The sequence below is a fragment of the Marmota marmota genome, unplaced genomic scaffold, assembly GCF_001458135.2.
Source record: "Marmota marmota marmota unplaced genomic scaffold, marMar, whole genome shotgun sequence".
Classification (NCBI taxonomy): Eukaryota; Metazoa; Chordata; class Mammalia; order Rodentia; family Sciuridae; genus Marmota; species Marmota marmota.
This window is the reverse complement of record NW_026000005.1, coordinates 28,505,415-28,523,175: the sequence shown is the minus strand read 5'-3', so window position 1 is coordinate 28,523,175 and position 17,761 is coordinate 28,505,415. Positions and strand designations below refer to the sequence as shown.

At 34.7% G+C, this 17,761-nt stretch overlaps 1 protein-coding gene across 8 annotated transcripts in view; it reads left to right on the top strand.

The window, feature by feature from the left end:
• Kansl1l (KAT8 regulatory NSL complex subunit 1 like) overlaps positions 1–17,761 on the top strand; it is a 141,330-nt gene that overhangs the window by 55,429 nt on the left and 68,140 nt on the right. For all 8 annotated transcript variants that reach the window (XM_048808471.1, XM_048808472.1, XM_048808467.1 and 5 more), the window contains 2 exons: positions 8,628–8,825; positions 11,060–11,181. In XM_048808471.1, coding sequence (XP_048664428.1) covers positions 8,628–8,825; positions 11,060–11,181 — 320 coding nt within the window. The remainder of the gene's footprint in view (positions 1–8,627; positions 8,826–11,059; positions 11,182–17,761) is intronic.

Sequence of the window (17,761 nt, the reverse complement as noted above, 5' to 3'; positions counted from 1 at the left end):
TTTTTTTTTTTTTTTTTGGTACTGGCTGTTAAACCTGTGGTCTAGCATATGTTTGGCAATTCTGCCACTGAGCTATATCCCCATCTCTTTATAAATTTTGAGATAACGTCTTATTGTGTCATTCAAGCTGGCCTCGATTTTGTAGCCCTTTTGCCTCCGCCTCTGAGTAGCTGAGATTATAGTCATGTACCACCATACCCAGCTTAATATATTACTTTTGGTGATGATATAACAACAGTAAGCTATAATGGAATGTCTAAAATACACAAGGAACTATTTTAAGCAATTTACATGTATTATTTCATTTAAAATTTACAAGACCTTAATTATTGGTAAGCATGAAATTCATTTTTACAAATAAGGGTATTAGGAATAAAGAGAAAGTACATTACCAGAGGTAAAAAATCTTAAAATAAGTTATAGTGTTTTCCTTATATGATAAATAGCTATAATATAAGGGAGAAAATAAACATAACAAGTATGATTATAGTGCTGTGGGACTTATGATGAAGGAAAAGTCCTGGAGATGCACTTGAATGTTTGCTTGAGGAATTAATTAATCAGATTATATTTAAAGTATTTCTCTAGGATTATAATTCAGTATAGAATATATATTTCTTGGGGCTATGGAAATAGCTCAGTGGTAAAGCACCTGCCTAGCATGCATGAGGTCCAGAGTTCAATCCCCATCACCACATAAAAAGCAAACAACAATAATAAAAAAAAAGATATTTAAAAAAATATATATTTTTTTCATTTCAGTAATGTCATGATAACATAGTATATGATACATCAGTGAAGAAAGGGTGTGGGAGGGAATTGTTTTCTAACAGTTCTAGTATGTAATCAAGATGAGGACAGAGTAATGTATAATAGTAACTCTGGAGGTAAATATTAAAATATAAGAAAATTACCAGAAAGATTTTATGTGGGGATAGAGATAAAAGCCACATATTCTCAAAGACCACTTCATGCTTTGAGCCTAATGATCACTTAGAATGTATGTTTTTGAAGAATAAGATGACCCTTGTGGTGCCTTTTCAAATCATATACTTGTGACAATTACCAAAATTCTTCCCCCACCTCTGCCCTGCACAAACACATACATAGACATAGGAAAATATTGGTCATTGGTTATGTTTTCAGTATCCCCCAAGTGATTAGAATTTTAATCCTTCTCTTCCCTTAGTTATTGATCTGCAATTTCCTAAAAAGGCTTAATTTATAGGAAATTTGACAAAATGAACCTTTTCACAGATTGACAATTTTTATTGGACATTGATGTTGAGATATTTTAAAGGAGTTGGAAATATAAGGTATTAGAGAAATTAGATCTCTAATAAGATATAGATTTGGAGTTATTTCAGTATCGATGACAATTAAATGTTAAAAAATTTTTAAATAAGATTTATTCTTTTCTCTTTTCTTTTTATTTTCTTCCCTCTCTCCTTCACTCTTTCCCTTCTTTCCTTTCACAAATAGTCAGACATCTAATATGTGCTTAGGATACACAGTGGTAAATAAAAACTTGCAGAGTTATCACATTTTTAGGGACTTCAGTTTAATGGGGATAAAAATTAAGCACATCATGACACATAAATAAATGCCATATTAATTCCAGCCAGGGAAATTTTAACATGGTATTTTCCTAGCTTAAAAATACATTGCTTCCCTAAAATTATAGGCTGCTTGATACTTGACGTATTGAAAATTATAGGCTGCTTTTGAAATTCTGTTTTCCCATAGAAATAATAATATGAAGAGTTCTCATGTAATCCCATAAAGTCCTATTTAACTATTGCTAAATATCTCTTTGTAACTTTGTTTTTGTGGGCAGATTCTTTCAATGTGGTGATATAGGAGACATGCTGAAGATAATGTTATTATATTGATTGGAATTAGACTGAAAGAAAAAGCTGAAAAGAAAAGGAATCAGTCTTTGAACAATATGATTAGTCCATCCACACCTAGGGTCTGCACATGAATAAAGACTAATACATTCTAGGTTATATCATGAGTTTATATTCTGATAAGGGAGAGAGAACATGTAAACCATTAGATGCAATATGATGTATTATGTCCAGGAATCCATGTTTTTAATAAGATGTAGAACTAACAGACTACTTAGTAAGGGTCAGAGAAAACATGAAGAGAAATAAGTGATATCTCAGTATGCATTGGAGGATAAATAGTACTTACTTGATGAACTGATATAAGTAGAGAGAGACATTCCTTTAAGGTTTGAAGGCATAAAAGAATACAATTTCAGGAATGGCAATACAGTATTCAAAGGAACTAAAATTGTGAGTCATACAGGAATGGGAGAGAAAGCTAGGAAAGTATGATTATGTAATGCCTCATAGGACATGGTTGTGATGTCTGCAGGAAGATGAATAGAAGTATAGACATAAAATTTCATACTTAGGGCCTATTCGATTTGAAGGAGCCATGTTCAAGAAGTTTCCTGATGGGAGTTGGGAAGAGGGGTGCACTCCTGTAATGTCAGTGACTCAGGAGGTTGAGGCAGGAGGGTCCCAAGTTCAAGGCCAACTTCAGCAACTTAGTAAGATCTTTATATAGCAATATAGCAAGATGCTGTCTCAAAAAAAAAAATAAATAAATAAAAGATATAAGCCAGTAGTGGTATAGTGCTCCTAGGTTCAATCCCCAGCACCAAAAAAAAAAAAAAAAAAAAAAAAAGTTACTCAATGGAAATTTTTTTCATCTATTTTTAAAATTTTTGAATTTGTTTTAATTAGTTATACATGACAGTAGAATGACAGTAAAATGCATTTATACACTTTGACATACATAAATTGGGTATAATTTCTAATTTTTCTGATTGTACATGCTATAGAATCACATCAGTCATACAGTCATATGAAATTTTATATTAAATTTAATATACTTACTTTTTTCCTCACTCATTCTTTTCAGGATCCTTCAGTTATAGTGATTTTCTAATCCTTTGAAGATCACCAGATAATCTTTCTGTTGTAGGGACAGACAAGCGAAGGCACCAAAGATGGCAGGAAACAGTTTTTTGGCTGCAGCCAGGTTCAGAGGGCACAGCTTTTACTGTAATCAATCAATCCCCTAAGTTAAGGTAGTTTCAGAATTTTATACCCAGCATGTAAGGGGAGGGGCTCAGAAGTTCACAGTCTGCAAAAGTTCGCATAAAAGCAGTTTTTTCGTTCACTGTTTTGGGCAACACCTGAGAAAGGGAGACTTCTTCTCCCCTTTCTTTCCTCTCCAACCAGCTGTTACCATGGAGCCCAATTGGTATCTTCTCTTATCTTAAAAATGTAGACATCTCTGTGAAGCCCAGCTCAAGGCCAGAGGCCTTGTTTGCATATTTCTACAAACTACTATACTGGATACATTTGTGAAAAACTAGTAAGGAGGTGTCTAGCACCTGGAGTGCTGATATTTTCCCGGCCAAGTAAAACAGGGCAATGGTTTATCTACATGGAACTCTTTTGCAGAGACTCTTTTGCTGACAGTCCCAAAGTCAGCCATGGTGAAGATTTCTGGAGAGGCCCAGTTAAGACTTTTCTGTGGAGAAAGGGGGTAACACTACATTTCCTCTTGATCATTTTCTTTAGTGGATATAATATCACATTCATTCTTAAAAAATATTTATTTTATTTCTTAGTTTTAGGTGGACATAATATCTTTATTTAACATTTATGTGGTTCTGAGGATCAAACCCAGTGCCTCATACATGCTAGGCAAGCACTCTACCACTGAGCCACAACCCCAGCCCCCACATTCATTTTTATAGTAAATACAGTTCTAAGAATACATCAAGCATAAAACAACTTGGAAATTTCCAAGAATATGAGTTCCCAGTTAAATTGATGACTGAGTTTTATATTTGAATCTAGAAAGTCTGATTCATAATCCTTTCACTTGAGAAAAGATTTTTTTTTTTTTTTGTGGTGCTGGAGATTGAACCCATAGCCTTTTGCATATGAGGCAAGTACTCTACCAACTGAGAGAAAGGATATTTTAATATTCTATATATCCTAGCAATACTAGGTAATTGGTGTTTAAATTTTTTTAAAAGCTTGATCATATGTTTTTATAATGCCTATAAATGATTTTAAGGAAAGAAATCTAACTTCCCAGTGATGGTTGATATGACCTTATGTTTCTCTTTATTTAGGTTAGATTTGTATCTAGCCCTTTGTTCTCTTAAAAATAGTATTACAAGGGCTGGGTTGAGCACTTGCTGAGCACATGTGAGGCACTGGATTTGATTCTCAACACCACATATAAATAAATAAAATAAAGGTCTATCAGAAACTAAAAAAAAAAAAATTTTAAATAGTATTATGAGGACTGGAGGTGTACTTTGGTGATAGAGAACTTGCCTCGCATGGACTAGGTCCTGGATTTAATTCCCAATTCAACAACAACAACAAAAATAACATTATGTTTATTTTTTAGAAAATACCAAACAAATATGCTATTGGAACACAATATTTGTTTTATTTTCATAGTTTCTCTTTAAATTTCTTAGGAATTAATCATGATGTTTAATTTTTTTATTTACAGTTTAGTTGACCTATTATGCTACATAGGGAAAACAATACTTTCTTTGCTCTTATAGCTTCTTGAGTTACTGTAAAAAAAATTAATTGAAAAATCGCTCTCACATTGTGTATTTTGGTGATTTAAAATTTTTCATTTAAATGTTTGCTTGAGATTAGCTTTGGTGGCTTTATGTGAATAAAAAAGATGTTCTTGAGGCTATTGTTTATTTTTCCACACCGGGTTTCTCTCCTCTCTCTCTCTTTCCATGTGATATAGAGGATCAAACTTAGGGGTGCTCTTCTGCTGAGCTATATCCTCTAGCCCTTTTAATTTTTCTAAATTTTGAGACAGGTTCTCTCTAAATTGCTAACGTTGATATTGACTTGAGATTCTCCTGCCTTGTCCTCCTGGGTCTCTGGATTTATAGGCCTAACACATAGTGTTTTCTCTTTGAGGACTTTGGGGGTGTTGGGCAGTGGGCAGTGGAAGGCCTAGCATTATTATCAGGAACTATTGTCTTTTCTAGAACAGTTGATTTGCTTTAATCTTACACTAGAGTTTTTACTTCTCTGTTATTATATGTAACTCGTTTTCTAAAAAGATTCCAGATCTTTGCTATTTATCTTATATCTATCATTAGATATTCTTCTAATATCTAGGATAGTCTAGTATCTAGAAATAAAGCATTCTTTACCTAATTTTTTTGAGTCTTGAACCCAGGGCACTCTACCACTGCATTTCATCTCCAGCACTTTTTCATTTTTTCAGACAGGGTCTCACTAAGTTGCTGAGGTTGTCCTTGAACTTGTGATCCTTCTTCCTTAGCCTCCTGGCGTAGCTGGGATTACTACAACTGATTTCTTTTCCTAAGTTTTTAGGAACAGACTCTTAATTCTTTATATTGTCCCCAAAAGATTTAATCTTTATCCCTTTCTATGTTCTTGGATCATCATGGCCAACAACATGTGGTGGGTCATCATGGACCTCTCATTTTTCACATGCTAAATTTTGTCTAGGTCAGTATTTTAAGGGAAAAAATAGATGATAGAGGTGAATATGTCTCCCTAATTGCATTTTAAAAACATCATTCTTATTGTGCTAATTATAGGAGCTCCTCTTCTTATATAAAGATATGTTCTGAAGGTTTGGAAACTGGGCTTTTGATATTCAAAATAGATTTTTCCATAGAAGTAATACAGTAAGTATGGCAATTATGAAATAAATCTGATCTGAAATAGAATGGCCCGTAATATAAACTACAATCAAACCAAAGGGAATTGTAATTAAATTGATATGATAATAAAAACTTGTGCTGCTTTTGCATGCAGGTGCTTATGGAAAACCTTGTGAGAGACTTAGAAAAATTTTAAATGAATACTTTTAGCTAGCTTTTGAGATTGATGATACTGTATCTATTGTATCTAGGTCCTGGATTTGATTCCCAACAAATTTGAGGAAACATATTCAAAAGAAGTTCTTGATAGTCATATTTTTGTATTCCAAGAAAATAGTCATTGAGATCAATGATTAGATCTCCTTTGTTGAAAAGTTGACATACAATCACTATATTACTTTTTAAAAAGTAACACGTTTGCTATTTTTACCAAACATCAATTGTAATGTGTTACTACAGAATAATAAATACTACAGGTATTTAGATCCCCCCTCTTTCCTTCAGTTCCTTACAATTCAGCAATATGGAAAACAGTAATGACAAACACCACAGGACAGTTTTAGGACAGTTAAGGAAATCTACATAAGGGGTATTTAGGTAATACTTCTGTAGCAGTATCAAATTCCTTGAGTGTGATAATGCTATTGTAATAATAAAGTAAAATGTCCTTGTTCTTATGTGATCCATGCTGACATATTTCGGAATAAAGTATCAAGACACCAGCAAACTTACTTTCAAGTGGTTCAGAATAATAAGTGTACTTTAAATAAAGCAAAGGAGGCAAGATGTTGACTAAAAAAAAAAAAACACATACGAGTTGAAAGACTGAGTATTTATTATTAACACAGCTACCCTATAAACAGCAAGAACTCCAATTGGACTTTTTCTCCAGGTGCATTCCAGCTCCCTGGGTTTATAGGACTGAAACATAGTGTTTTCTCTGTGAGGACCTTGGGGGTGTTGGGAAGTGGCCAGTGGGAGGCCTAGCATTATTATTAGGAACTATTGTCTTTTCTGGAACATATAATTAAAAACCTTATAAGCGTCTCTAGGATAGTTGAAGCCATATGTGTTAAATTAATTGCATACATTTTATTTTATTTGAATGATCCTTGGATATCTCAAACTTGAAGACTTTTAAGCTGATTGTGGGTTTTTTTAATGCATTTAAAATTTTTTTTAATTTATTCTTTTTGGATATACATGACAGTAGAGAGTATTTTGATGTACATACATGGAATATAACTTATTTTAATTAGGATCCCATTCTTATGGTTGTTTTTAGTTATATATGACAACAGAATCCATTTTGATATAATTATACAAGCATAGAATATATCTCATTCTAGTTAGAGTCCCATTCTTATGGATGTACACGGTGGTGGGATTCACTGTGTTGTTTTCATATAAGTACCTGGGAAAACTATGTCAGATTCATTCCACTGTCTTTCCTTTTCTTATCCCCCCATCTCTTCCCTCTATTCCCCATTGTTTAATCTATTGCACTTCTGTTCTTCCCCTCACTCCCAACCTGTTATTGTGGGTTCACTTCCCCCTATCAGAGAAAACATTAAGCCTTTGGTTTTTTTTTTTTTTTTGGAACTGGCTTACTTCACTTAGCATGTTCATCTCCAGATCCATCAATTTGCTGGCAAATGTCATAAAGTCATCCTTTATGGTTGAGTAATACTCCATTGTGTATGTATACCACATTTTATTTTTTAAAATTTTTTAAAATTTTAATTTGTTTTTATATATGACAAACAGTGGACTGCTTTACTTCATATTACACATATAGAGCACAATTTTTCATGTCTCTGGTTGTATACAAAGTATATTCACACCATTCGTGTCTTCCTACATGTACTTCGGGTAATGTTGTCCATTTCATTCCGCCATCATTTCTAACCCCATGGCCCCTCCCTTCCCCTTCCACCCCTTTGCCCTATCTAGAGGTTGTCTATTCCTCCCGTGCTCCCGCTCCCTACCCCACTATGAATCAGCCTCCTTATATCAGAGAAAACATTCGGCATTTGGTTTTTGGGGATTGGCTAACTTCACTTAGCATTATCTTCTCCCACTTCATCCATTTATCTGCAAATGCCATGATTTTATTCTCTTTTATTGCTGAATAATATTCCATTGTGTATATATACCACATTTTTTAATCCATTCATCTACTAAAGGGCATCTAGGTTGGTTCCACAATTTAGCTATTGATACCACATTTTCTTTATCCATTCATCTAATGAAGGGCAACTAGGCTGGGTTCCATAGCTTAGCTATTGTGAATTGAGCTGCTATAAATATTGTGGCTATGTCACTGTAGTATGCTGATTTTAACGTTTTTTGAGATGATTTGGACAAATGTGGTTCCATTCCATGTTTTTTGAGGAATTTCCATACTGTTTTCCAGAGTGGTTGTACCAATTTGTCGTCCCACTAGCAATGTGTGAGTGTATCCATTTCCCCACATCCTTGCCAATATTTAGTTACTTGGAGTCTTGATAACTGTCATTCTGATTGGACTGAGTTGGAATCTCAGTGTAGTTTTAATTTGCATTTCTCTAATTCCTAGATATGTTGAACATTTTTTCATATATTAATCGATTGTATTTCTTCTTCTGTGAAGTGTCTATTCAATTCCTTTGCCCATTCATTGATTAGATTATTTAGTTTTTCTTTTGGTGTTAAGTTTTTGAGTTCTTTATATATCCTGGAAATTAATGCTCTGAGGAATTGCACACAGTTTAAATAAGCCAATTTTTAAAGAGTTAAGCTGTGTTTTCAAGTGTATGTTTTGTGATTCCCAAGGGATAATATATTGTTTAGTTTCACGTGTGCTGTAGTATTAAAGGTGATTTTAGTAATCAGTTTGTTTCAATTTCAACTCTTTTCATTGCTCTTTGTCTAGGGAATAGTGATCCTAGAAGAATGTCAGCTTCCAAATGACATTTTGAAAAAACAAATACAATTTGCTGAACAAGCAGCTTCATTAAATACTACAGGGAATCCTCAGGTTCCCCAAGGGAATCAAGATCCTTTACCAGAACAGGATTTTGAGATGTCACCAAGCAGCCCTACCCTACTTCTTCGAAACATAGAAAAACAGGTAAAATCAGAATAAAGCATCTGTGGTATGAAATAACTTTCACCAATTTTATAAATTACTCAAATAAATATTATTATATATGTATCTGCCTGGGATATGGATTACTAAAATTTGACTATTTGCTGGGTGCAGTGATGCGTGTTTGTAATCCTTGTGATTCAGAAAGCTGAGGCAGGGGGATTATAAGTTCAAAGCCAGCCTCAGCAACTTAGTAAGACCCTTAGCAACTTAACCAGATCTTTCTAAAAAATTAAAGACTGGGAATATAGCTCAGTGATAAAGCATCCCTAGTTTCAATCCCTAGTACCACAAAAATTAATTAGTCAATTTAATAAATAAATAAAACTAGCAAATTTACATTACACCCAATCAAAATATTTACTCTATGACTTGTCTTTATTTTAATATTGATATTCTTTAAATTATTTCGATTTTAATTAGAACATAGCTTTAAAGTAATCATTCATCTATTCTAGGGCTTGGAAAATCCTTTTTCTAACAAAATTGCTTATTACTAGACTTTTTTCAGTGGAAAAGAACAGGGATATTTGTTACAAGTAGTTGGTAAATCTGAAAAGTTGACCAAATTTATTGTTCAGGAATTTAGTGAAAGATAATATTGGAATATGAGTGTCTTTACTTATGAGTGTCTTTATAAAGAATGAGTATTCAAATGGAAAGTCAGAAAAGCCTCTAACAAATTACTCTGATTCCAAAACTTTCTCTGGTATCTAAATTCTATTGTAAATGACTTCAGAAGTTTGATTATTCTGACATATCTACCTTATATCTATCCTTTGCAACTGGACAGATCTGTCAGAGCATAATCATTCTTAACCACTGCTGCATGTTACACTGTTCCTCTAGGAAATAATATGGATTCATATCTGCCTACATCTAATTTTCCTGTTGTTTTTTTTTAACATACACTGTGAAATAATTTAGTGATTGGTTCCTGGTAAACCAAAATACAATATATATTTTCCTATATATTTCTCCTATTTTTTAGGTCTGTAATTGCCTACAGTTTTCCTTAGTTGAAATATATAATCAAACCACTTAGCCGGGCATGGTGGCGCATGCCTGTAATCCTAGCGGCTTGGGAGGCTAAGGCAGGAGGATCGTGAGTTCAAAGCCAGCCTCAACAACTTAGTAAGGCCCTAAGCAACTCAGTGAGACCCTGTCTCTAAATAAAAATATAAAAAAAGGAGTGGGGATGTGACTCAGTGGTTAAGCACCCTGGGTTCAATCCTTAGTACCGAAACAAACAAATAAAAAATAACAACAAAAAAACAAACCACTTTTATAAATATTTTGTAATTCAGAAGGCTGTTTAGTAATTTATCTGATATTAAATTGGAATGCCTGAAATTTGGATCCTACCTCCATTTTTTAACACCTTCATGATACTTGTTCAAACTACTTAGTCTTTCTTTCCTATAATTTCATCATCTATATTTAGTATTAATAGTGATATCAGTAGTTCTAATATCTACTTAGAAGATTAGTTTTAAAGATTAGAACTATTCTAAATTTGTTGCCTAGTGTAGTACCTGGCATATAGTGGACAATAAAGTATATCTATCATTTTTTATTATTAATGGGGTTGTCTTAAGGAAGATTATAGATATTATTAGCTGATTTCAAATGTTCTAGAGGATGAGATTGGTAGACAAAGGAATTGTAATAAAAAGGATATGGAAAACAATGAATAATTAAAAATGTAAATCGTCTGGGCTCATTGGTACATGCCTGTAATCTCAGCTACTCAGGGGACTGAGGAGGATCACAAGTTCGAGATTGGCTTGGGTAATTTAGTGAGACTCTGCCTCAAAATAAAAAATAAAAAGGGCTTGGTATGTAGCTTAGTTGTAGAAAGCCCATGGATTTAATCCCCAATATTGCCAAAGGGGGAAAAAAGTAAAAAAATCATTGTAGCATGAATCATCTTCCTAGATTAAGAGATTTCTTAAAATATAAACAATTACAGGGTTGGGGTGGTAGCTCAGTGGTAGAGCACTTGCCTTGCATGCATAATGCACTGGGTTCAATCCTCAGCACCACATAAAATAAATGAATAAAATCAATAAAGATATTGTATCCACCTACAACTTAAAAAAAATAAGCGATTACATGTTTGAGGAGAAGTTTAAGTATTAAATAGGAATATAGACCTGGAAGTTAACTCACATCCCTTGCTTAACACTATTAAAGGATTGACTGTTTTCTTGCAGAGTGCACAGTTAACTGAAATCATCAACAGTTTGATTGCCCCTCTCAACTTGTCTCCAACTTCATCACCACTCTCCTCTAAATCCTGCAGCCATAAATGTCTGGCTAATGGCATTTCTAGGAGGTAGGTATCAGTGTGATAATTATGCTTCTAAATTTGGTTTTACACATTTAATTTTATTTTGATTATGTTGATCCAAAAGTATTATAGCTATATTTTAAGAACTACTAGAGTGTAATTAGTAGACCATAGATACAGTTTTAGGTAACAACAAAGTAATATAATTAAGATAAATATAAACTTTGGAATGAGAGAGAAATGTTTCTAGAAAATCATTTGTTTCTAAAAAAGCTTGCCAGTGATAACATTTGCTATAGAAGTTTTGTCTTATTTTCCACACCTTCCATTTTGTACCTTTTGTATTCTTAAGCACCATGCTACTTTTGCAGTACATGTTGAGGAAATAAAGATCATACATATAGGTTGGGCATAGAAGATTGGAAGATATGGACAAATTTCGGCTTAAATTTTTGTCAATTTTTTTATATCTTAACTTCTGTAAGTGATTTTTTCTGAATGTAATTAACAAAATAACTTTTATAATCATTAGCAACTTATTTTTATGTTTTATGAGCAAAAATATGTATCCTATGAAATCCTTTCTTAAGAAGAGCATTTGTTCTGTTTTATTTTATTTACTTTTCTTTCTGAATTTTCCTTCTAAAGATGCAAGTAGAAGGCATATTAATGGAATATCATTTGTGAACACTAATTTTTTTCAAATAAAATTCTAATCTTATTTAAATTTTATCTAATTTAATTACCATAGAGGAATAAGTATGATTTTATATTAGCAAATATTCTATTAATAATTGTATGATTTATTATTTTAAAAACTTTTGACCCCCTCCCCTGTGGTAGACTCCTTATGTTCCCCCATGCCACAAGACCAGGGGTCCCAGGGCTGCCACTGTGAGTCAAGGAGGAGGAGAGGCCAGGGCTGCAAAGTCTAGTGTAGAGTGTGTGCTGATCAATGAGAGGAGGCTTAGATGAGCCCCTACTGACTTGAAAGAGATGAGAGAGCGAGATAGTGAGATAGGCAGAGCTAGAGCGAGTGTGTGTGTGTGTGTGTGTGTGTGTGAGAGAGAGAGAGAGAGAGAGAGAGAGAATGCCATAGAGAGAAAGAGAATGCCATAGAGAGAAAGAGACAGACAGACAGAGACAGAGACACACCCACACCACAGATTGCAGAGAGAAAATGGAAGGCTCTTCTCCTGGGTTCCAGAAGCTGCTTCCATGAGGATGCCCTTCAGCCCCTGGTTCCAGGTGAAGAAGGGGGATCCCACCCTGTTTGCCAGGGATGGGGAAAGATCAGGTCAGAAAACCCATGTCTGTCTGCTACAATGCCAGGTGAAATGAAGACAGCTTGGGGGAGGCCAAGGAGCGAGCATTCCTCTATTCCCCTCTGACTAGGTGGACCAAGTCCCTGCACTGCTGACTGAGTGACTAAGATGGTGCTGACCTCTTCTGGACTTTCCTGGAGGGGAAGAAATGTATGGAGACCTCAGACTTCTGGTTTGCTTTGAGTGGATTCAGGCAGATGAACTTTAAGGATATGAAAACTTGAGAGTAGCCAAAGTGATCTACAAGAGGTACATCGAAAACAACAGCATTGTCTCCAAGCAACTGAAACCTGCCACCAAGTCCTCCATAAGAGATGATATCAAGAACCAACAAATTGACTCCATCATGTTGACCAGGCGCAGACTGAGATCCATTTGGCGATGGAGGAAAAATGCCTACCACATGTTTTTGACTTTTAATATATACCTTGAAATGTGAGGAGTCGGGGAGAGAACACAGCTTACCTGAGTAATGCCGAACTCAGGAGTCTAAAGGTCTTGCATGGCTGCCTCCCTACCTTGAACAAAGAAAGGAAATGGACTTGTGCTGACTTCAAGTGCAAACTTTCTCCCAGAATGATTGGATTGTCCAACAAAATTCAGAGGTCCACAATGATTGTGCGGTCCACAGAACTGCCTGAAAATGGATGCAGGTCCCTCAAGAGGAGTGATCCTATCAATCCATACCACATGGGTTCTGGCTGTGTCTTTGTACTGTACAAGCCACCAGCACTAGTGACAGTGAGATACCCAGTGATGCGCTGACATATGATTCCATGTCCTTGAAGGACAGTAGCTTAGAATGGAATCCCTCTTTATCCCGTGAGTTGTAAGAAACAGCTCCAGAGAGAAATGCTTTATACTGCCAAGGCCAATGGCCAAGTGTCCCTACTTCATTTCCCAAGAACCCACTGCCTGCCCAAGGAGATGATGCCCACTATCTTTGTGGTCCAGTTCATCTGGAGGCTGGAGAAGCTGAAGTTGGAGCTGGAGAACTTGGCAGATCACAAGGACAAAGAGAAGGAGGCACTGAGCTCGCGGGAGCGGGTTATAGGCAGGTACAAGGAAGACTGTCAGATGATTACAGATGATCACCTCTCCAGAGTCCTCAAGATTCCTGGCTGCCAGTCACCCAGCTTGGGCTACAACAGCCCATGCTCCTGCTTCCTGGACCACCACCATCATCAGTACCACTTCCTCCTTCCATCCAGGGGCAAGCTCCCTTCCCCACCTCCTGCGGCTGCTTACACACTGGTCAGAAGCTATGACTTCACAAAAAAAAAAGACTATCACTATTTAAGACACCATGCCATCCCTAAGATCAAGGAGGAGATAGAGGAGGGGGAGACACTGAAGGTAACACTGCTTCTGCCCTGGGGGCACTGAGTATTACTAGTACTCGAAATGTAAGAGCCACCCCAAGGCTCCAGAGTCCATGCCCAGGGAGCAGTTTTGTGGCAACAGAGACAGTACCTTGCTCAAATGAACCAGGACAAGGCACAGAGCTGGGGCTTGGCCCTGATGGCCAGGAGAGGAGGGGCCCCTAGCAGAGCTAGGGCCCTGCAACTTCCTAGGGAGGAAGGAGACAGATCGCAGGATGTCTGGTGGTAGATGCTAGAGAGTGGTAGAGCAAGCCCAAGCCACATAGTGCCCATGTTGCCCTATATTGAGGGCTCAAGCTTCCCTTGATTTTTGAAGGGGGTTTATGTATAAATATAATTTATGCCTTTTTACTACAGTCTTGTACTCAATGACTTTTGTCATGGTTTTACTTATACTGTAAATTATGCAGCTGAGCATGGTGGTGCATGCCTATAATCCCAGTGGCTCAAGAGACTGAGACAGGAAGATTGAGGGTTTGAAGCCAGGCTCAGCAACAGTGAGGCACTAAGTGAGACCCTGACTCTAAATAAAATACAAAACAGGGCTGCAGATATGGCTCAGAGGTTGAGTGTCCCTGAGTTCAATTGGAGTACTAGGGTACTGGGATACCAAAAAAATTTAAATATATAGTGATATATATATATTGTGATATATATATATATTAGATATATAGTGATATGCATTATAAAGAGTTCATTTAAGGAAAGTTACTTAGTATAATAATTGTTGTATAAGAGATGTAGCCTTTATTAAAATTTTATATTTTTCAAAACAAAATTTTTTGATGGAGCATTAAATGAAGAAATTACCTTGGTAAAAATCAGGCTAAGTAGGCTTCACAGTCTTTATAGGTGGGTATAAACCAAATCTTAAAATTTTTAAAATGCCACTACTTGATTTTTATTTCTAGTATTTTTTTTCTTTGTGGTACTGAGGATTGAACTCAGGGTTTGTGCATATTAGGCAAGAAGTCTACCATTGAGCTAAACCCTCAGCCTGGTTATTTTGAAAGACTGACTTTCAATACTTATATGGTTTTATTTTTGTTGGGTTATTTATCCATTATTTCATTATGGAAATGGTTCTTTTATTGTTTGTTTTTCTCTTTTTCATTTTTTGTTGACTTTATATGCATCCTTGCATCACTGAGTATTTACTTTGAAAGTAAATATTCTTACATATTGTATAGGGCAACTATGATAAGGTCGTTTGTAAGAATTCTAATTAGAAGAGTCATAAAGTAGATAACTGATTTACAAGTTGAGTCATAAAAAGGAATATGAATATTGTGATTTGAGGCTAAGATCTTTATATGTTTTGTTTACCCAATCAGGTACTTCTCTATTATACATGTGAATACTTGTGCATGTGTAATTATGTGTATTTTCTTTTTATGTTACATTGGCCTTCCATCGGTATGTGTTACACATCTTTGGATTCAACCAACCCTAATCAAAATTATTCATAAAAGTATTCATCTGCATTGAACCTGTACAAATCGTTTTTCATGTCATTATTCCCTAAAATATATTTACCCGACCATTTACATAGTTTTTATATTAATTAATAATATAGAGATGATTTAAAGTATATGGGAAGATATACATAGGTTCTATATGAATACTACATCATATTATATAAGGGACTTAAATGTCTGTGAATTTTGATGTCTACAGGGGTCCCAGAATCAATCCCCCAATGATTCCAAGGAATAACTGTACTTGCCTATAATTTTGGTCATTCATTCACAAAAAATTTATTAATTATTTGATATATACCATGTAGCCAAAGTTGTAGAGATATAAATATGAAGAATACAAAGTCTGCATTTATAGTTAACTCAGTCTTATGGGTAAAACACATAACACTTAAAATATCATGTAATAATAGAATTCTGTATGGTTATTTGAATATTTGATAATAGCTGTCACAGTTGTAAAATATAACTCATGAAAATACATAAATCCAAATGAAAGAAATGTAAAATTAGCTATGCTTAACTAAATCATATATGTTCAATTGTGTCTACTTAGAGTTCAAAGTGTTTTGTTGATAAAATCTCATAATTGCCAGTAAATGCTGGTAACTGCCTTTTCCCTGATGTCAGTTAGTTGTTCCTGTAAACTCATTGAATAATTTACTTTTGAAAGTTTCAAACTCTATGAAAATGTTTTGTTTGGTAGACTTACAAGCAGATAAAAATTTTGTTCGTTAAGTTTTTGAAGTGTGCCAATATGTAAATGTTTGACAGTATTTTTTTAATACTTTTTCAATCTGCTACCTATATAATATGCATTTAAAAATATCTCTTCATATTTGTTGCCAAAATCATATTTTCCTTGAAATTCATTAAAATGTTTCATAAAGAGTTCACTACTTATGATAATATATACTGACATCTATAAATCTGTTTTACCTGGAACATAGAAACTGATATATATTGCAGTTAAAAGGGTAAGAAACTGAAAGGAAAGTAAAACATTTTGAAGGAAATGTGGTTTGTTGTGTCATGTCAGTTATGAGTTAAGACCTTAGAGTAACTCAGTAGTATAGTGGAGAAAGAGATATGAGTGGGTTAATAGCCTGTAATCCCAGTGATTCAGGAGGCTGATTCAGGGGGATCACAAGTTTGAGGGCAGTCTTGGTAACTTCTGAAACATTGTGTCAAAATACAAAGGGCTGGGATGTAGCTATGTAGCTCATGAGTAAAGCGCTCCTGGGTTCAATCCCTAGCACTACCACCACCACCACACACACACACACACACACACACACACACACACACACACACACACGTTACTAATAAGGTTAATAAGAGAATAGAGATGATGTACAGATGGGGAGTCAAAATTATATTTCAAGATTGTTGACTGTAAAGGCTATGATAAAATGGACATATACAAACTTTAAGCATCTTTATTGAAAGAATCTACATGTCGGAAATATAGAAAAAAATACTTGCTCACAAAGTTATGAAGGAGAAAATATACTTGTTCTTTTTCAATACTAGGGATTGAATCCAGGTCCTTACTCATGCTAGGCAGGTAATCTAACACTGAGATACACCCCTTAGCCATACACTTGTTCTTTAAGAATATCATGAAAGAGCTGAGATGGATGTTGAAGCAGTTATTTGTGAAATGATTATAGTCAAACGGGAAAAGGAGCTTAAGGAGTCAGTTGAAGATTTGGATAGACATTCACAAATGAAATGTGCCTTCTGCCTCCTTCCTCTCTCTCCCTTCCTCCTACAATTCAGGAAACCAAACACAGGTTTCTAATTAGGATTATTGATAAGAAAATTAAAAAGTACAGTACAGCTACCCCTAGAAATAGAGGAAATGGGAAAAAGCACAGGTAAATGAAACATTTAAAAGCAACCAGTTTTGGGAGAAAGACTTGATCTTAATTGAAGTCATATTTACTTTTATAATATATATTTGTTTTATGTGATCTTAAAAATCATATTGTACCCAAATATTTATATTCTTTGTTCTAAAACATTTATTAGGTCTTAAACCACATTTGACAGTAATGCTATTTATTCTAACCCAACTTCTACAATTATATATCATCTTAAAATGTATATTAAAATGCAGTGTGACACTAAATAGATCATTTGCCAGGAATTTAAATTTAGGTTTTTCTTACAGATATTGCAAGATAGCATTTGATTTTGTGAGGAGTAAATGAGAAAGCATATATCAGGCACATAAGAAAGAGCCTAATGTTAGCCATTGATATTTTTATATTGATAATTCAGGCTCATTGCCACAACCATATTCTCAAGGACAATTGAGGTAAATAGTTATATGTCTATAAAATAATTCACTTAACAAATTATATTGATAATTCAGCTCATTGCCACAACCACATTCTCAAGGACAATTGAGGTAAATAGTTATATCTATAAAATA